Genomic DNA, 19,632 nt, shown 5'->3' on the forward strand with positions numbered 1-19,632 from the left:
TCGAATTTTTTGAACTGGCTTTTGTGGTACATACGAATCGAAAATTCCCTGAATTCACCATTCTCTCAGTATAATTCCTATATAATTAATTCGTCGACTTATTAACAGTTCGAAAGAAAACAAAAATCATTTGAAATTCCCAATTTATTGCTCTGTTGAAAATCCTCAAAGCTGAAGTACATTAAACCTTTTTACAATCATTTATTGACTTTATTTACACAAAATTTTGCAAATAGGCGTTATAGTTCGTTTCATCAACAGTTATGCAGTGAAGCAATAACATGATCTCGCGAACTATAAAATTGAATTAAATATACATTGACAATTAAATATATTCTTAATTTATTTCTCATCTGAATTACAGAAATTCGTGTTCAGGGATTTTGTCTGGGAAGAATTAATTAAAAAATAGAATGTGTACAAAATAAAATATTCATAAAATACTGCGAAACACACTCTGAATATTTAACTAACAATTTCGAGTAAATCTTGTGAAAATCGTCTCGATGGATATTAAACTTAGTGTTGTCATTCCGTCCTCTCAATTGCATTTCCTTGATTTCACAGCCTGATTATCGTATTATATACAATAATTATAATTTCATAACACCTGGAATGAAGACTTGCTCTACAAGTGATAAACCTTAGCGTGATACCTATCAATAATTAACTGTACGCCTTCCTGCGGGGTTTGTTTTCTCTTTCGTGCGTTTATGTTGCTCATGAGTCTCAGGTTTGGGGGGCTGCGGGGCCTGCTAGGGGCTTATATCCCTAAAACACAAGAGAAATCATTTTTAGTGTCCAATCTAATTAATAATTAATTAGGAGAGCGAAATGAATTCCCGTTGAAATGGCATTGCATTGAAATATAAACTATTTATAAAACACAAATGAGATGCTTCATACATTACGCGCTACAATTCGAATAAAAAATAAAAAGCCCAATCACCAGACTACACAAATGAACGAGTGGATTAGGTGTATCTACATAGACTTCTCCGATTGTCTGTTGTTGTTAATTACAGTGGAGTTGATATTGCATCGATTCATGCTTCCGTAAGAAGGTGCTCGTGTGTAAATCCCTCGGACATCGCTTACAGTGCTATTGAATGAGTCTCGGAGTCGCTCCCTGAAGGTCTTGTACTCCATGTCTGGATTGTTCTGGCCAAAGTCAAAGTCAGCGACTTCGACAGTGAATCTCGCACGACTCTGGATATAGTAAGCTATCCCGAAGACGATGAGGACCACTGCTGCCAGTGAACAGGAGACTGGGACAACAATGACTGAGAGCTGGGGCTTTGCAGTCACTGGGGATTGAATTAAAAATATTGAATAAGCTGAATAAATTCATGTGCATCGTTATTTAGAAATTTGATGTTTGCGTTCGCTACCATCGTAAACATTGATTTTCTCTCCCTGTTTACCTTCATAGATATTGATTGTTAAAGGGTAAACTGCGGTGCTGACGTTGTTTTCAAGTATCACTAATATAGTGTAAACATTAGTCTCCAGGAAGAAGTGGATAATAGAGAAGTTGCACGTTTTGAGCACCACTCCACTAGAATCGTCGCAGGTCTCATCTCCTGTGACGTTGTAAGTCCCTGGATGGACTTCCAGGCATTTGACGAAGGGCCCGGACCCACCGCAACTTACACTCAGGTTGAGCATCTCCCAAGGCTTCAACCAGTTGGTTCCTTCCACTGTGATATTTTTTATTGGTGCTAGAAGGAAATAATAATCCCTCTGAATGGAATTCACCCTAAATTTTCCCTAAAATTTTCATTCCCAAAATTCCGTTGTCTTACCTCGGACATGAACATCTCTGTGGAAATACCCGTACGTCTTCTTAGGGTCTGGAGGGACGACAGAAGAGTTCACACAAACATAAGGTAGGGAAATATTCTTCCCCACGTCTGCAGATGAATTATTCGGCACCAAAGGTTTCACTGTTGTCGTCGGCTTTGATGTGGTCGTGGTGATCGGCTTAGCTGTCGTAACATTTGTCGCTGGAGCTGGAGTGGTGGAGGTCGTGGTGGTTGGTGCAGGTGTAGTGGTCGTGGGGGGCTCGTGAGAGGCCACCACCAGAGCCTCAATGGATTTCGTTTCATCGGGGTGGGTAAAATTGTATCGAAACGTGAAGTCACTCGTCTGTCCGTAGTATTGGCAATCAACGAACCAAAACGTCGATATCTGAGTTGAATTTTTGATTATGTAATTCGCATCGCCCGCTCGCAAGTCAATCTTTATCTCGGATTCCACTGCCGAGGAGACGTAGGAACTCTCCAGGGTGTGATTTGATTGGGATATTGAGACGTTGCCATTCAAAAGGCCTGGAATTAAAATAAAGATCACGATCTCTCAGTAAAACTGTGGCATTTCCAACAGACTTAACATAAAAAACAAAATAATTATTTAACCTAATTTAACACAAACTCGAATTAAATTTCGATTCTTTTTTTATTACTCCAACAGAGTGCCATCAGGAATAGAGAAAAACTTCTCTGAGAAAACTCAAGATGTTTTTATTACAGTTTTTCATTCCCAAAATTCACGTATCCAATGCGTTCACTCATTGTTCAACTCATTTAGTTGTACCAACACTCACCAGTTATCTGAAATCTCTTGTGTTGACTACTCTCCTCCCTCCAGAAGATGATGTGCCACTGTTGGACAATTACCTCAACCGAATACTGCCCAACAGGATAGAATGCAGTGGGATAATCGACCTTCCAAATACTGGTTGTGTTTTGTGTCTTGGGAGACTGAAAAATACCAGAACAATGCATGAATAATTATCAAGCATTGGGAGTCAGTGATATCAGGACCTTTGATACCTCGTATTCATTTCCAGGCACCCCATTGTCCGACCACGTGTAAATAAATTCTCCGGAGGGCCTGGAGCCATCGTAATTATACAAATCAGCTTGGAAAGTTATGGAGCCACCCTGGACAGTGGGTCCATCATGGGCCAACGTAACATATCCACTGAAACCGTGGACTGAAAAATAAACAATAAATCATGAAACACTGACAAATACGTTGATTATTTTTTACAACGTCATTCACTATCTGGCACCTTGCAAAACACACAAAAGAGTTGTACAAATGTTCAGGTATTTCCTCCACATTTTCACTACTCGACAACCTCACATTTATCAAGATCACGAGGATTAAGTAAAAATTCCGAAGCACGAAGTTGGAGTCTTTAATATGTAACTTCAATCATCTCAGGATGAGAGCCATCATCAGAAACGCCATTGCTGTGGGCATCTCCTGCTCGTCATCAGCTGGACACTTTCAAGCTGTCCTTATCCATAAGTCAGACTCGGTGGATCAGGAGCTGGCCAATGAGCAATCCGAGATACTGTTGATCAGCCAATGGCGGACCAAAACCGACCAATGGCAGCTTCGAGCGAATTTTATTGGCTATGTGAATGTATATATACATGCATGCCTGACATAAATGCGCAGTGCATTCATTTGAAACATAACATTAGATTAGATTTGGACTTTGAAATAGAAAACTCTGAATTTTGAAGATTAAATGTTGAAGTAGATTCCAGAGAAAAATTATATAAATGGAAACGTTCTCGTTCGGTTTGAGGTTAATGAACTGCCTCTTATATGATTTACAAAAATTAATTGAGAAGAGCAGAAACGTTAGGAGAGTTATGCTCGTCAATTTCCGCACATGAGGCGAAAAATAGCCATTTTGCATGCGGTAAATCGTCTCGAAAAATACCTTTGTTCAGAAAGGTATCTACCAAGACCATTTTTTAACGGAAAAAAATGTAATACGGCTCATACTTCCTTCCAGGAAACTTCTCCACGATAATTGATAATTAATTGTTCTCTCCCTGTCTTCCACCACTTATTTATCTAGTCCAGAAGGAAAGCCAGAATGAATCATTGGGTGAATCACAGCGTGACATCATTTCTCACATTTCAATGTGCAAATTTCTTTTTACCTTTTCCCTGAAATGAGTAGACAGACAGCAGCTCCTGAAAATCCCGGACAACAAGCTGAAAATCAAATTGTACCTTTGTCTCTCCGAGAGATTCGCTATCACCTTTTCAAGGACCTCCTCCAAGTCCCACACGAATTCTCATGTAAACAACACTGCGAACCCTCTGAACAGAGCTATGAATCGACGCAATCTGTCTCTGGGAGTGCTGGGAGTCGCCATAACATCAGCGGTGGGGGTAAACGATCCAGCCAAATGAGACAAAAAACCTCGGGCAAAAGCGAGCAAAAGTCGTCGGATGCTGTCTGGCATATTCAGCACGTAGACAGTCGTTCACGACCGGGGGGGGATTCAGTGACAATTTAATGGGTTATCGTGTGTACCCACCCAATCCCACGAATAATCCAGCCAATTTAACCGGATTAATCGCAATCGAGTGCTCCAAGACAGTGAGATGTTCGACTTGGTGTGGTGATATGAGAATTTTGGATTCCAAAAATCACGCAAACCAGGGAACACGAAGTGGATAATTCACGTTGGAGAACAGCTGACGATAGACAGAATTGGCTTCTGGAAAAAAAAACATTGACTCTGACAAAAGGGGAGATCTTCAGTTGAACAACTCGAGGAAGATAAAACAATTATACTGATAAGAGTGAGCTTGCAAATGTCTGAATGAGCACGTAATTATCGGTGAAATAGCTCTCACCAGTGGGGTATGTGTTTCGTATGGCTCGAGGGCCGGGAATATGGCCACTGTTTTCGAGAGTCCATTTCTGTCGAATAGACTACGACAGATTGAGGAACGTTACGAGGCACCAACGACATTTGGCAGATGTGATTGCACAAGCTACAGTTATTTGGCATTGAGTGTTGTATTGTTTATCATTGGCACTGCCATAACAATACTAGCACTTGGTGATGCTGCTAATGGACAAGTGTTCAGTAATCTTGGGCACATGTGGCTCGTTGGACCAATTTTCATCTGCTCGGGACTCATGGTCGGAGCCAAATGTATTCTGTATCTCAGGAGGAAGTCGGTTATTCAGATGCTTGTGCATCAGCGTCAGCTGTTCAGGGTAATTGATTGAATATTTATGGTTTCTATTGTGATGAGTGAGTGGGAACAGTTGGGGCTGGTGGGATGGAGAACCCAGTGTCTGTGACCTTCCAGCCTCAAGGCTTTGTTCTGGCCCAAAAAATGTTGAGAGGGAGTTCTGCAAGGTTTGCGGGAACATTTACTTCCGAAATTTCAAGGAGATTCGCAGGGAGTTCGATCAGTTGGGTCATTAAATGTCATTCAATTGTTGGGAAAATCCTATTTTTGTTTGTGATTCTCCTTTTCAATTCTAGTGACTTTTTTGCCAAAGAGTTATCATGATTTTTTAAGTAAATTAATTGGTTGATTGTTGGTAATTGATCTATCATGTTGGGAAATAGGCGTTCAGGGGAGATGGCTCGAGATATTTGTCAATTGACATTTATTAAGATACGACAAGTCTTGACATCTTCACTTAAAGCTCGTCATACGTTTTTCGTAGCTATTTTTTTCGTCCACTTACCTGAGTTTGTTTTTTCAAATTTGTATAAACACATGTGTGTCCGAAAAAACGATTGTAAAAATCAAAAGAGTCAGGAGGGTCGGATGTGAGTCAATAATAAGGGTCAAATGAGACGATCATACGTCGTAGTCAGAACTGTTAGAATTCAAGACTACAAACGATCAATTCACGAAAGCAGTCCTCATATTTTCGTCAAACGTTATTGTTTAATTTTGTAGTATAAAAATGACAGCTGAATCATCGAACCTTTTTGAAACTTTTTCTGCTTCGACAATGTGGAAGAGGGAATTTTTTTCGGTTTGGAAGACATTTACTTCGGCGAGGTGAGGTGAATTTTTCGGGTCGATCATTATTTAATATTCAATTGCATTATTGTTAAGCTGTAACATAAATATATTTTTTATTCCATTGGGTCTTCTTGACCCAGCAATCAGGATTTTAGGGGAATTACTCCTCTTTCGAAATTAATATTTGATAATCTCTTCTGATTGACGATTATTAAGCAATAAAAAGTCTTGACTCTTTAACTCGAAGGTCATCATCCGTTTTTTCCGATTGATCTTCTTGATAAAGTCCTCATTATTTTTAATTTTTTATGCATGTCTGTGCAAAGAGGGAAATTCCCAAAATACAAGAGCGTAGCGTAACTAAAAGTCAGGGTAAAATTGATATCTGTGGTCTATCTAATATATATCTAAAATAGACATATATAACAACACATATACAATTTATCTTCACATCGAATTTCCGTTTAAATAAAACCACATGAATAAATCTCCCGAGGAAGGAAAAAATATTCAGAGGAATTTCCTAATCAGTTCTGTCAAGGTCTCTTCACATTTTCCTGCAAAAGTCTGTATTTCTCGCTGTTTGCAATTTCCTGTTCAAATTGAGATTACCATTGCGCAAATATTTAGAGAAAAAATCCCCATCAATTTTTTCAAGGCCCACGATCCTTGAAAACCTCAAACCTCAGCCTCTCCCTCTTCACACTTTCTTATTCAATCGCTGAATATCATTCTATTTCTTTAAAAATAAAACTTCCAACGACTTAAAAAACTTTGGCAACTGCAATTCAGCATTTACAGGAGTTAGCAGGGGCTCAAGGTGTGAATGGTTCCGGTGCAGGTACCCCTGGGCCTCCGCCTTATGATTCGATAGCTCAAGGTCAAGGACCCAGTGAACTGCCGCCACCGACGTACGCCGAGGCCGTTGCTCTACTCCATCAGACTGATATTCACGGTAAACATACGTCACATTCGTATTTTACACTCACACTTATTTGAGTTTATTCACATAACTCTCTTTGTTGAATTTTTCAAAAGGAGTCTGATTTTTTTTCTTCTTCACAAGGTGCGAAGCCCTCAAATGAGTCCCAGCAGGATGATGGTTTCGCAACAGTCGGAACCACACGAGCCAAACCCTGAGATGCTTCCAAGTACTTCTGTTTTTTTTATTTATTATTAACGACTTCAATCGGGACAGTGATTATTAATGACTGATTGTCGACTCACTGCGAATAATTATTTACTCTAGTTTTGATGGTCTTGATGACCTTGATTAGGAAGCAGAGGGCCACTGTGCATTTCAGGATATCCTTTGCAAGGTCAGGGCGTGATTGGACAAATTTTATTTCCCTCTCGTTAATTTTCTTTTTTATCGACTTAAGTAGTACTTAATGCTTCGGAGGAGTGACTGGTGATGCAGCTGTAATTTTTAGTTTTAGTTCGATTAGCGTAGGGTTTTCAAGTGCAAGTACTATCTGTATTCGTTGCTGTCCCATTATAGGGATCTTTAATGCGGCTTTTTTCATTGTTTTTAATGCATTATCGACGCTGTTGAATTGAGTAGTTGTGTTACGAAGGTGTCAACATGAATTGAATATTTTCAATTTGTTCAGGACGATCAATAACCTCACCTCGATTTGTTAGTGATTGATTTTACGACGAGGCGGTTCTTCACAATTTTTGTGAAATTTCATTTTTATCGAAAATTATTAAATACAAAATTATTTGACTCCTGAAATGAGAGAGGGTCCGATAATTCAGCCAGGGGATGGCCATCCTCCCTCACTGCTTCGAGAACAAAAAGGTACACAGAGTACGTTATAACTATCTTCAGTTTTCTTGTACAAAAAGAAACGGAGTCTAAAATAAATGACTCATTTTGTGAATTGAAAAAAATATTTTTCTACTGATACGGTCTCAAGAATTAAGACTGCATTCATGCCTTAAAATAATTCTAACGATGCCTCAAGTGAGATGTACTTGAAATCATGAGGTCTAAAAATGGAATTGATAAGAATTGTTTTTTTTAAAGGGCAAATATCGTGATGAGAAAATACGGAACAATTGGTCAGTATTACTGCTAAGCGGAACGAAATAAGCTTTTTCTTTTGGCAAATTTGATACAAAAATTTTTCGACAATTGAATTTACCAAGTACTATACTAATCTCTCATTAATTATCATGAACAATCTCATCGATGCATCAACGTTGAATCAAAACTTATCAATAATTAGTGATTAGTAGACACGTACATACCTCGTGTAATGCATAAAATAATTTTTACAAGTAATCAATTGTGATGTTTTTCTCTTTTTGTATGTATATACATCCAATGAAATATAATTAATCTGAAGGAATAAAAAATAGAGTTTGTATTTCTGTAATCGACGTGAATCCTCATTTATTCTCAATAATCATTAAATAACTAGTATTAATGTAAAAATGTTCCTGTGGTATTTTTTTTTTGTCAGCCAGAAAGAAACAATCATTTATTCCTCTTACATTCGATGGAAAGAAAATTATTGATAACCGAATACAAAGGGTTACGCTCACAGAAATAATGAAGAGGGGAGAGAAAATAAATTTGAAAAATTACTTTGGGAATTTTTTTTACGAATGGGCAACAGCAAGCATCTCCTCTTGGTGAATGAGGTGCGTTGTGTTGTTGACGAGGGCCATTAGTTGTGATAACGAGGCTGACCATGCGTCTAAGAGGGCTGCGGGCTCTTGAGTACCAGTGAAACGTACAACACCAGCTGGCCTGTCTGTGCGGGCACTGATAACACCAGTCTCAACGAGTTTACACAGACATGCCTCAGTCTCCTCGACAGCGAGGTCTAGGAGTTCCGACATTCGTTGGAGGGTTATTTTCGTGTAATACTTTGCCATTATTCGAATATTCTGAAAATTGTGAATAATTGTCAAAATGATTTCTACCAAATTGACTCAATAAAATATTCTCAAGATGTATAAACAGATGGGATAAAGATTGAGAGTAATGAAAAAATACTAACGTGCTCCACAACTCGATTTTTAAGATCATCCCATCGTTTGCGTCCCTCTTCCGTAGATGCCGTGAAGACTTCGGTGGCTCTCAAATCTTTCTCATAAATTTCGCAGAGCCCCGACCACTTGATAAGTTCGGGGTTCACGAAAAGCCGAAGTAATTCTCTAAAAATATTAAAGATCAAACATTAAATCTAAAAAATTCATTTCAATCGTTGACAAGATCATTGATCAGAATATTTACTTGTATGTTGGAATTTCATCCAAAAGTTTATCAGCAAGAAGCCTATGTGTCATGTCAGCCTGCTCAGGCTCGTGTGGAGCGAGGACCAGGTAGAGGACAGCACGTGAAAGGGCAGTGTGACGTTTCTTGACATCTTCCTTGACCGCTGGAGTCTCCAGGACAGCACGATTGTGACGACAGAGAGCCAAGTGCCAGCCCTCGTGTTTTGCAAGTTCCATCATCAAACTGTTGACGTACAAATATTTGTTTCCAACATTTTTATATATCTACGGTTTTTCAACTTATTGGAAGTCTTCTGGCAGCTGTCAAAAGGTCAACCACCGGGAGATAAGTTACTATATTAACAGACTTACTCGTAGTATTTCAGCTTGAGTGTTTGTGTCTCCTCATCGTTCTCATCCTCAAAGAATTTCACATTAATTTTCTTAGCGATGATCTGCGTACGAACGAAATCCTGTTTAGCTATGCAGAGACGCATTTGTTCAAGGATGAGGGATACTTTTTCCCTCTTTGCCATGCTACCATACGTCTCCACCTGCAGCTCGAGCATGATGGAATTAGCTCCGGTGATGTCACCGTCTTCCTCCTTCAATTTCGCCAGACGGTGGGTGAGACGGGCTCGTTCCACTTCAACGTAGATCTGAAGTAATAGAATCGTGTAGAAAAAAAAATTATTACAAATTTATCAAAATCCATTCAACGTTCATTGACTTCAATGATTTACCTTTCCCTCTGTAACAGTCCTCAAGGTCTCAATGAGTTTAATCATCGTTTCTCTGTCAGGTGTTTTGTCGATGTAAGTGCAACACTCCTGGACCATTTTCGTCACAGCCTGTTTCAGCTGGGAGCGTCTCTTCGAGAGAAGAACAATGTGTTCGTTCAATGCTGCCCAGTTTTTCGCCTCGAAGCAGATTTCCACGATTGCTACTAGTAACCTTGAGGTGGAGACCATGTCTGCACCCTGAAAATTATGAGCTGTTGATCTAATTCCATTTTTGAGTACTGATTCAAGGAAATTCAATAATCAGTAAATTGTGTCAAGGACCATCGTCTGGTTCTGAGTAAAAATGGAGATGTGCGAATTTATTATTTGGGGGGAACATACGGTTCTGGTGAGCTTTTCCAGCGCTAGAAGCTGATCTAGGGCATCGTGAATCTTTCCCTGTTGCGCCAATTTCTTGCATTCTGGAATTTTTGTGTCACAATTACTACTGTAATCGATCTCCATCTTCACGATTCTGCCAGAGTCTGTTGCTGGTGCTTCTGCCATCGTGAGGACTTGATTTTAATCTGAGGAAATGAAAAATAAATTAGAATCAGGAAAACATTAATTATTTCCCGAGAACACCAGGATTTTGAATTATCAAACTTCAACTAGACTGATGAAAGCAGTATTTAACAGGAATTGGATTTAACTGATCAGATTTATTATTGAGAAGTCTCGAGCCATGTTCAGAGATCATTACAATGCACTTTTGTGGTCTCCTTTGAAACGCTCCCCAGAGTATTCAACCACAAATAAACCCTAACCCCAAAACATAAACCTGGAAGTGTGACAACTAAAATTGATTTAACTCATTAATTTCACTTGATTGTTGACCAAATCAGGTGAGAAATGAGTCTATAAAAAGTGAGGTTAGACAACAAAATTGACGCCGCACTTGTCCACGAAAACCCTCCAGTTGTATCCCATTATTTTCACGTCCCCGAGTGCTAGCGATAATTCCGAAAGACTCCCGGATTAATTTCCCATTCATTTACCTCTAAAAAATTGTGAATTGAGAAGTAAATGCAATTGGAGATGGGATGACAGTAAAAAAAACTCGATCAACACTGCTCTGGTTTTCGGTCACACTCACGTCAACCCCTTGAAGTCAGCTCTTCCCAGGGATCCATTGTTGCCAGCTGAAGAGAGTCGAAGATCATTGTCACATCCATAACCTCAAAAGCAAACAAACTGTGACATTTGAAGTAATTGGATTGGTTTTCCCTAAACCGTAACCATCGGATGGAATTTTGATCAATCAAATATCGAGGATTTAGGGTTAAGTGATGGCAGATAAAGAGGAAGAGGATTCTCCTTCGAATCAGCCTCCTGAGGAGAGTGAGAAGGTGACAACAGAGGCTGATGGTGAGGCAGCTGAAACATCGATACCACCTGACAGCAGTTTGGCTGAGAAAGATGAGTCCCAAACAGCTACAAAAGACAAAACTAAAAGTAATTTCATTTAATGAATTAAAATAAAATAATCAAACGAACGTATGAACAATGTCCCCCCTTCGTTTCAGTCGATATTCTGCTGAAGGCAACTGGTAATGCGCCAATAATGAAGAAAAAAAAATGGTCTGTGTGTCCTGACCAGCATATTGGGTGGATCTCTGAGTTTGTAAAAAAATATTTGAAGCTGAGCGCCAATGAACGATTGGTAATTTTTCAAGTTTTCTATCAACACAGGAAATATTCCCACTCACATCAGGATTATTTTATGATTTTATTGATATGACAAAGCAGTCTAGGCATCCGAAATCTGCATTCTCCACATTTATTAAGCCACTCAAATCGATTACAGTTTCTCTACATAAATCAGACGTTCGCCCCAGCCCCCGACCAAACAGTGAGAAACCTCTATGACTGTTACGGAACAGATGGCAAGCTGATAATCCACTACTGCAAGAGTCAAGCATGGGGTTGATGCCACCCAGCCCTTCAGCCCCTTGTACCAGTCGTAGACAGGCACATTTCACTCTTCTGCAGACATCGCTGTCCATTGGCCTCTCCCAGGGACTCATTCCTCTTCATTGCAGAATGCTCTCGATCGTCTGGGGCGTTCTTCTCTTCTCGACACCTGCAGCTGTCCTGGGCAGGCCTTATCGGATCATACTCGCAGACCTCAGAATGTTTACCTAGCAATATTTGTCATTCAACATCGATCCTTCAAAGAGTTTTTATTTTATTTAAAGATATTAAAGTGATTTTAAGTTATGATACTGACTCTCGTGAACTGTCCTGACACTTTCAGCCCCAGATCGTTGACTGATCCTGTCAATGTTCTCCTCCTTGACATCCCTAGATTCCCTGGAGCATTTCGAAGCTCTCGAGGGCTTCGAACTCTTCGCAGAATCCAGGGAAAGGGCTATCGGACTCCGCCAGATGATGACAGCACCGTCTGCACTTGCACTCACGATGTGAGTTCCTTCTGAATCGAATTTGCAGGCTGTGATTATGGACGCGTGACCTGCACCCACGTACATCATCTCCGCCCGGTGGTAGTCCCAGAATTTCAGGAGACAGTCACTTCCTCCGGTGATGAAGTAACGACCGTCGGGGCTTATGTCGAGACAGTTTAGGGCTCCCACTGTTGAACCCTCAACTTCGCGAATCAGGGAGCCGTCCAGGGTCTCCCAGTAGGCGATCTTACGGTCGCTACCACAGGTTAATATCTGGAGACCGCTCGGGTGAAAGCGCGATGACATGTGCATTGTGTTTCCCATCATGACTTGCCTTCGGCAGCAGTTCCTTGAGGATATTTTTTATGAATTACTGGCGGCACATAATTAGAACTAAATAATTATCACAAGGTCGAACTTGCCCTCGAACCTTCGAGGCTGGAAAAGGAATAAAAAAAATTTTTAATATTTCTTGGTCATTACGTGACATCCCAAATGATGCAAGTTCCATCAGTACTCGAACTCACGACCTCCTCATCACTCTGGGAGGCGTGTAGGGCGGTAATGGGTCCCCTGTGCTCCTTCAGGAGGGCCTTGAGCTGCTGAACATTTTTCAAAATTCTCCAGAATCTCACCTGGCCGTCGCAGCCCCCCGTCACCAGTGTCTTTCCATCCTTCGTGAGACAGAGAGCTGACACTGCCTTGGCATGAGCATTCTCAATAGCGAAGAATAAATTTCCGCTCTGGGGCTTGAAGGCTCGGACTATTCCGTCGTTCCACGCTAATTGGAAGAAAAAAATTACGCTTAGAACTATCCTTGGGGTGTTGGGGGAGTGGAAGGCAATGAGTTATCAACTAGAAATTTTTTAGATAACAATGGTAATTGAGTGATTACCGTTTTGCTGAGGATCCATAAAAAAATATTGCAAGACAATTACCAGATATAATCAATTTTCCGTTGTACGAGAAGCAGAGGCAGGTGCATACGAAGTTGGGTACAGTAATTCTGAGTAATTCCTTTCGCGTATCTAAATGCCATAATCTAATATCGTTCTTACTTCCTGTTGCGAAGATCTCAGAGTAATTGCTGGAAATAATAAGAATTGAATGCAGATTATCAAGAAGATTTTGGGGTTTCCATGAATTTTCAATTTTATTTTTTACGCTTTTTTTTGCATATTTTTTTAGTTAGAGAAATAATGAGGAATTTATCATGTGAATTCATTCGAGAAAAAATGATGTAATGAGGTAATTAATAGTCTAGATCATAATTACTGAGGAAATGCAATATCGTAAACTGCGTCAATGTGACAAGTCAAAGTAATTCTCGGTGTGAAGTCTGTCAAACAAATTTGATAAATTTCGCAGAAAGACGTTCCAACTATGAACGAGTTGTTTCCGTGCCTTACGATGGATGTCACCGAGCCTCCGACACGTGCTTTCATCATCTGTAACGAATAATTAAATGATGATTAGTTAACGCAGATATCGGGAAAGAATGTCGGCTGTTAATTAGTCCATTATTTATGACTTTTTGTATTAACTGAGAGAACGACGTTTAAGGGATTTACTGGAGTTAAACATTTAACGATAGAGAAGTTGTAGAATCAAGTAATTTATTTTTAATTAAAAATAATCTATCTTCTACAATTATTTCGAAAAGATTCTCACTTCGGCCAGGAGTTGGTCGTTTTGCTGTTCACAAAATTGAAAGAAGAAATTAAAACAGTTAATTAAACCGGGGAAATCAATTTTACCGGTCGTAATTGCGGAGTTGTGGGCAGCTTGACCCCATCTTTACACGTATTCGAGGGGTGCTCCAGGATCCCAGCGAGCTCGACCGTTCCATCCCCAGTGGCTACGATAATTTTCCTGCCAGGAAGAATGACAATATTCGTAACTCCCCCAGAATATAAATCCCCAGTTCCCATTTTCAATTTCTTCGGATTCGTCGAGACTTTGGAGTAGCATCCGACCATCACCGGAGGCTGGGCTGGTTCCATTTTCGTAGAATCGATGTCATAGTTGAGACTGAGACGAGGAAAATACAATTAATTAAGGAAAATTCCTCGATGTCGTTCAATAAAAACATGAAAAACCAGGAAATCAGCTTCCTTGAACAGAAGCTGCATTCCTCACGCGTCAATTCCTCACCGAGCTCTGATGATGTCTCCCGTAGAGGTCCCACAGTATGCCTCCTCGTCTTTCTCGTCTATTGTGATGCAGTTGATGAATCTCCGCAGTTTGCCAACTTTGATTGGGACCCCGTAGACTTTCCGAGACTCTGGGTTTATCCGCCAGACCTTCAGGTTCTCTTCTCCACCGGTTATGAAGCATTGGTTTCGATGATTCAGGGGGGCGAGGGTTATTGCGTTGCCGGTTATTTCGGTACTTGCGTAGGCACCTTTGAAGACCAGAAATCAATATTAACATTCACAAATCGAGCACTGAAAGGTGCCAGCACATGATTAGGAAATTCATCTCTAGAGTAGTGGAGTACAGCCTTTGCTATAATTAATTCCAGTTCTATGGAGTCATATTACCGCATATTGCTGAATTATTGCAAACATCCCAGACTACGATATTGCCATCGTCTTTGCCTCCTAGACTGACCAGAAAAGTTCCTTCGCAGGTGAAACAGACGTCTTCAACTTTGGCCTTATGAATTTCGTAACTTCCCCTCTTCTGTTTTCCATCAAAGTTCCATATGATAACAGCAGCCTAACAAAAAAAATTAAATTATCAGACCAGACCACAGGAGATGATCTTTCGGGTACCTCCACCTTATACTTGAATTCCTCGACATTATCCACTAATAAAAACCAATTAAAAACTCTACCTTGAACCCCAGATGTGTGAGTTGTCCCGAAGCGATGAAGGAACCGCACCGTGAAATGCTGAGCGTGGTGACGACGTTCGTGTGTCCAGCGAGGAAATCCTGATGTCCATTATCAATATTTCTGACGGTAACTTTGCTCCCCATCGAATAAACAAGATGTTCACCATCAGGATGGATATGCAGAGCATTTTTCGTTCTCCCTAGATCACCAAAAATAAATTATTACTTTCCATCCGATCGAGGAAAGTGGACGAGAACAATTATGACACCGTCAAATCCAATGATTCCGAGGATATTCAGCTCCTGCACATCCATCGCAGGATAATTAGCTCAGCAAACAGTTTGGAAAATTTATTTAACTCAGTAGAACGAGTTGGACATTCAGACACGTCAATGACATTCAGCCAAACGATAATTCCCGCGTCGTTTCCATGACCACGTCAGGCTCGCCAAACTCATGGGGACGAGTTTTAGTATTTGTGACGTGGTAGCACTGGATATTCGAAAATTTTTGCTCCAAACGGCCGTTGAACGTAATCCACAGGCTCAGTACAGCTCAGCAGGAGGATAAATATAAACAATCGTTGATAATATTATTGCGGAAGAAGATAATACGACATAAATAACGGCATGGATCTGTTTGCGTAAGTGTTTATGGATTTATCAATGGTATTTTCGTTTTTTTATCGACCGGTGATTGATTGAGTGTGCGTGTGACGAACATCAGACCCGCCAGGATTAACCTTTAAAGATGTATTTGTGATAGTGAACGACTAAAGGGAATCGTTCCTTTTGTCAGATTTTATCGGTATCGATTTTATTTGCAGTTTACAAATTTATTATTTTTTTAGGCTTCACAACGTCATAAATGATACCGTAAAATCACGACTTTGTGACCTGGTTATGGTGAGCCTTCATTAGCTGTCATATTTTACGGTGTATGTTTTATTTATTATGACACATAATAAATTGAATATATACAAACTTGAACTGCACGGTGGGCAATTCAGATTGTTTAATATTTAACAGCATCGAGCAACTTAAATTTTGTGTAGAATTTAATGATTCAATTGTGTAAATTATTGAAACCCCCTTGATTATAATAAATCATCGTCACGGTTCGTTGCTCTGCTACTTTATTATAATGAGACATAACTGAAGAGGAAATGGCGTATAAAAATCAACATGTCATTGTAAATGTGTCCACCTCGTTGGATAAACAAACATGGATTTAGTGAAGTTAAAATACGTAACTTATCTCACTCCGTATCGAACTATCACGTTGTCTGCGATTTTTCCACAGGCTATTCTTGAAATAAACTCTTCAAGAATGATGATTTTTTTTCTTTGAACTGACTCATCTTCACGATTGCATTTCAGTTTGAAATGAGCAGCAATAAATAATAATAAAAGGGACGATTGACACCTCTAAAGAACCCTAGAAGTCAGTAGATCTGATTAAAAAACATCATTCCAAGATGTTCAGTGAAAAAATAACAATAAACACGTAAAATTTATCGCAAGATTTTTCGGACCTCGAGTGAATGCTCCCTAAGAACTAGGGACTAGACATGCAAGAACTGTTACCTTATTGTTCACAAATGAGGACAAGCATTGGGAGATTTTCCAGACAAGAATAAACAATTCTTAAAATAACTTATTTGAATTTGATACAATCAGACAGTGCTTGCCACAATCAAGGATGAATTATCGTCATGATTATCGAACCAGGTATTTTTAAGATGATTTATTCTTGTCTGAGGAATGTTTCGATTTGTTGCAATTGAAAATATAAATATTTATCCCTCCACAAAAAAAAATATTTTCCTTTCTTTTCAATTTACGCCCGAATTATTTTTCGAGTTTTCGAGCCTCATAAGTCGGATTCCTATGAATTTCAGGAGCCTCGACCCAAAATTCGGGTGCAACGGTAGACTAGAAACCTTCACCAACTGGCCTTTCACCCAGAAAGATCCCTGCAATCCAAAAGCAATGGCATCCGCTGGATTTTTCGCTGTCAATGGTATAGAGGAGCCAGACCTCGCCGAGTGCTTCTTCTGTGGAAAGCAATTGGACGGTTGGGAGGCCACTGATGATCCCTGGGAGGAGCACAAGTCCCATCAGCTCAGCTGTCCCTACATCAAACTGAACAAACCTGTAGAACAAGACTGGACACTCGAGGAAACATTTGCATTATTGCAGGAATATTACAGAAGTCAATGCGTAAGTTTTTTAATTACTCAATTAACATTATGACAAGTCGACGTTTTCACTCCGGAAAAACTTGTGGAATTCCAATAGTCGGCGGCTCCGCATGCGATTGATTTATTACTGTGGTTCAGATCCAAGATAAGACACTGAAGGTAATTGCAAAATTCATAACGTTCATATCTCAATCCTGATGATTATCTCGGGTGGTCATCCTTAAAAATCGACTCGTGTGTTCAGACTGCGACTCCTCCCTCCATTATCATAAATTTGTCAAATGCCTCCTCTCTTCGATACACTAATCTGATGATCTAATTATTATCTTCGTCGCTCCATCAGAAGGAAACAGAAGAGATTGAGAAAGAACTTGAAATTAAAAAAATCAACTCGTGGGTTCAGACTGCGACTCTCCTTTCATTATCTTAAATTTTTCGCATGCCGCGTTCACCTGACACTTTAATCGGATCTAATTGATAAATTTGTAATTTTATCCACCAGGAGCAGAAAGTAAAGACTCTGAAAGAGAACCTGAATACCGAAATGAAGATCCTGACAGCAGAAATTCCAAAACTCCTACAAAAATCGAGAAAGAATAAGAGGAGCATCAAGTAACAAAAGCACTTAATTAAGTATAAGGTATTTCGATCTTTGTAAAATTTTAATATACTTTTAATCGCAATTAATCATATCTGCTGTTAACCGATGTATCAGTAACGAAAGATCCTGCGATCTCGATGGTTCAACCCGAGCAAATCACGAAAATATAATTTACGCATTTACGTTTTTCCGTTGTCCATGAAGATGCAGGAATTTTAATTGTCGTCAGCCAAAAAAATTCCATTGGGGCTGATAGCAATCGAATAAATAATCATTGTCATCACTTGAGGGTGTTCAGCAGTATTTATTCACCATGATTTTACGTCAGTTAATTGCACCAGTATGTAAACCCAGATATTCGAGATTTTCCACTTGTCCATTGCCTTGGACTTTGTATTCATTTCGAGGGAAAGACGAGAGGGACGAGAGAGTCATTCTCAATATGGTATTAATGCTGAAGAGAGGTACTTGACGGTGTAGAGACGGTTGACAGTAGATAACGCAATCCAATCAGGTCTTATCAAGCTGAAAAAAAATGAGGGGCGGGGGTGGGAATGAATGTTGAGGGGGGATGATCAGGTGGAATTGCTGGGTGCAACCAGAGGAGGTTGTTGACGTCCTCCCCTAAATTGAGTATTTATCGAGTAGTTTGGATAATTTTTGGGGGCGGAGGGTGGAATTTATACGGCTGAAGCCGACATGAGCGGAAAGAGCCACTGAACTAGTAATTGATCGGTGTTTACAATTGATGTCTTCAGATTTCGTGACAGTTATCGCAAGATCCACTTATAACATCTTGCTAAATATAAAGTAGAGTGATGTTCCAATATTTACAATGCACAGAGAGGAATTTTCTACGATTTTCCTAGGGGAAAACACAGTAATCTTCGGTTGTCAAGAAAAAATAGGGAAGCTCAGGGGTGAGGGAAGGAGAGAGTGGGATGGGTTGGGGATGAGTTTGTCCAACAGAAGGAATTTGTTTACCCTCTTTCCTAAACGTTTTTGTCTCTCAGGGATTGTGCGAAGTATTGAAATTATAAATAGACGAATGAAGAAGGAAAAATTGCTTATCTGTTGGCTGTTTTATTTGAGTTCACTTGAAAGCTCGGATGAAGTTTTTATTTGTTCTATCATCAGTCGTATCCTCATGGGGAAAAATTGCTTCGCAGTAATGCCAAGGAGTGAAACATGAGGATTAAAGATGGTTGATGTTTGAGATAGAATGATACAATCGTGGCTTATCAATTAAAAAAATTGTGACACGTGTGGATGGTGCGGGGATAGGGATCAACAACGGGGAGGGGAAGATCACCCGAGATTACTCAGTGCACAACGAGGGATGTGTTCCAATTTGGCTCGCAATGGCTTGTAAAAGTTTTGGAAAGAAGTCGAAACTCATGCTCCTCGGAAAGATTAAGATAATGATTTTTGTTTCAAGGATGTCAGCTTTTGATTGGAAGATAAAGATCGATATTTTTAATTGATTATTTTTCCTCTAGGAATTTAAGCAGCAATTTCCATTCGAAATTCTCCGAAGGTGAGCTCGTCTTTGATTTAGGGCTTTGGTTCTTCTCAGGACTGTTTAAGTCGAGGAAGAGTTCAGGGGAAAAAACAAAGAAGTCATTGTGAAGGTATTTTCCTTGATTGGACGTATCCACCGAATGATTCATTAGGACGACACAGCTGGGAGACAATAGCTCCCGATAAAATCGCACGATCATCCCTTTAAGAACGAAAAAAGCTTCTTAACATTAAT

General features: G+C 39.8%; 6 protein-coding genes across 9 annotated transcripts; 3 read left to right on the forward strand and 3 right to left on the reverse strand.

The window, feature by feature from the left end:
* Positions 1-177: 177 nt before the first annotated feature.
* Positions 178-3,983, reverse strand: LOC135169841 (uncharacterized). Of its 2 annotated transcripts, XM_064135212.1 has the most exons (8): positions 3,969-3,983; positions 3,077-3,879; positions 2,835-2,998; positions 2,606-2,762; positions 1,806-2,330; positions 1,425-1,721; positions 1,024-1,307; positions 178-771 (listed from the first exon to the last, which is right to left on the reverse strand). In XM_064135212.1, the coding sequence occupies exons 2-8, from the start codon at positions 3,126-3,128 to the stop codon at positions 730-732; spliced, it is 1,521 nt and encodes a 506-aa protein (XP_063991282.1). In that variant the 5' UTR covers positions 3,129-3,879; positions 3,969-3,983; the 3' UTR covers positions 178-729. The 2 variants fall into 2 exon arrangements, with proteins under 2 accessions (XP_063991282.1, XP_063991283.1); XM_064135213.1 differs by lacking the exon at positions 3,969-3,983 and having other exon boundaries at positions 1,099-1,307; positions 3,077-3,276.
* On the forward strand, positions 3,874-8,671 carry LOC135169854 (uncharacterized). Of its 2 annotated transcripts, none has more exons than XM_064135239.1 (3): positions 3,874-5,044; positions 6,607-6,769; positions 6,881-8,671. In XM_064135239.1, the coding sequence occupies exons 1-3, from the start codon at positions 4,715-4,717 to the stop codon at positions 6,952-6,954; spliced, it is 567 nt and encodes a 188-aa protein (XP_063991309.1). In that variant the 5' UTR covers positions 3,874-4,714; the 3' UTR covers positions 6,955-8,671. The 2 variants fall into 2 exon arrangements, with proteins under 2 accessions (XP_063991309.1, XP_063991310.1); XM_064135240.1 differs by having other exon boundaries at positions 6,616-6,769.
* LOC135169845 (26S proteasome non-ATPase regulatory subunit 12) lies at positions 8,184-10,969 on the reverse strand. The gene is made up of 7 exons (XM_064135221.1): positions 10,826-10,969; positions 10,170-10,354; positions 9,789-10,025; positions 9,418-9,704; positions 9,065-9,289; positions 8,829-8,985; positions 8,184-8,715 (listed from the first exon to the last, which is right to left on the reverse strand). The coding sequence occupies exons 2-7, from the start codon at positions 10,332-10,334 to the stop codon at positions 8,425-8,427; spliced, it is 1,362 nt and encodes a 453-aa protein (XP_063991291.1). The 5' UTR covers positions 10,335-10,354; positions 10,826-10,969; the 3' UTR covers positions 8,184-8,424.
* On the forward strand, positions 10,968-12,047 carry LOC135169856 (autophagy protein 12-like). The gene is made up of 3 exons (XM_064135244.1): positions 10,968-11,282; positions 11,354-11,490; positions 11,635-12,047. The coding sequence occupies exons 1-3, from the start codon at positions 11,117-11,119 to the stop codon at positions 11,755-11,757; spliced, it is 426 nt and encodes a 141-aa protein (XP_063991314.1). The 5' UTR covers positions 10,968-11,116; the 3' UTR covers positions 11,758-12,047.
* LOC135169833 (cilia- and flagella-associated protein 52) lies at positions 11,772-15,496 on the reverse strand. The gene is made up of 10 exons (XM_064135191.1): positions 15,341-15,496; positions 15,072-15,271; positions 14,776-14,953; positions 14,387-14,636; positions 13,990-14,263; positions 13,508-13,680; positions 13,171-13,319; positions 12,716-13,013; positions 12,058-12,581; positions 11,772-11,968 (listed from the first exon to the last, which is right to left on the reverse strand). Exons 1-10 carry the CDS (start codon positions 15,384-15,386, stop codon positions 11,772-11,774), a joined length of 2,289 nt encoding a protein of 762 aa, XP_063991261.1. The 5' UTR covers positions 15,387-15,496.
* Positions 15,497-15,562: 66 nt separating this feature from the next.
* On the forward strand, positions 15,563-18,159 carry Det (Deterin). 2 transcript variants are annotated; one of them, XM_064135243.1, is made up of 3 exons: positions 15,563-15,715; positions 16,973-17,294; positions 17,778-18,159. In XM_064135243.1, exons 1-3 carry the CDS (start codon positions 15,702-15,704, stop codon positions 17,889-17,891), a joined length of 450 nt encoding a protein of 149 aa, XP_063991313.1. In that variant the 5' UTR covers positions 15,563-15,701; the 3' UTR covers positions 17,892-18,159. The 2 variants fall into 2 exon arrangements, with proteins under 2 accessions (XP_063991313.1, XP_063991312.1); XM_064135242.1 differs by lacking the exon at positions 15,563-15,715 and adding an exon at positions 16,759-16,802.
* Positions 18,160-19,632: the final 1,473 nt, after the last annotated feature.

Source organism: Diachasmimorpha longicaudata, chromosome 15 (assembly GCF_034640455.1).
Source record: "Diachasmimorpha longicaudata isolate KC_UGA_2023 chromosome 15, iyDiaLong2, whole genome shotgun sequence".
Lineage (NCBI taxonomy): Eukaryota > Metazoa > Arthropoda > Insecta > Hymenoptera > Braconidae > Diachasmimorpha > Diachasmimorpha longicaudata.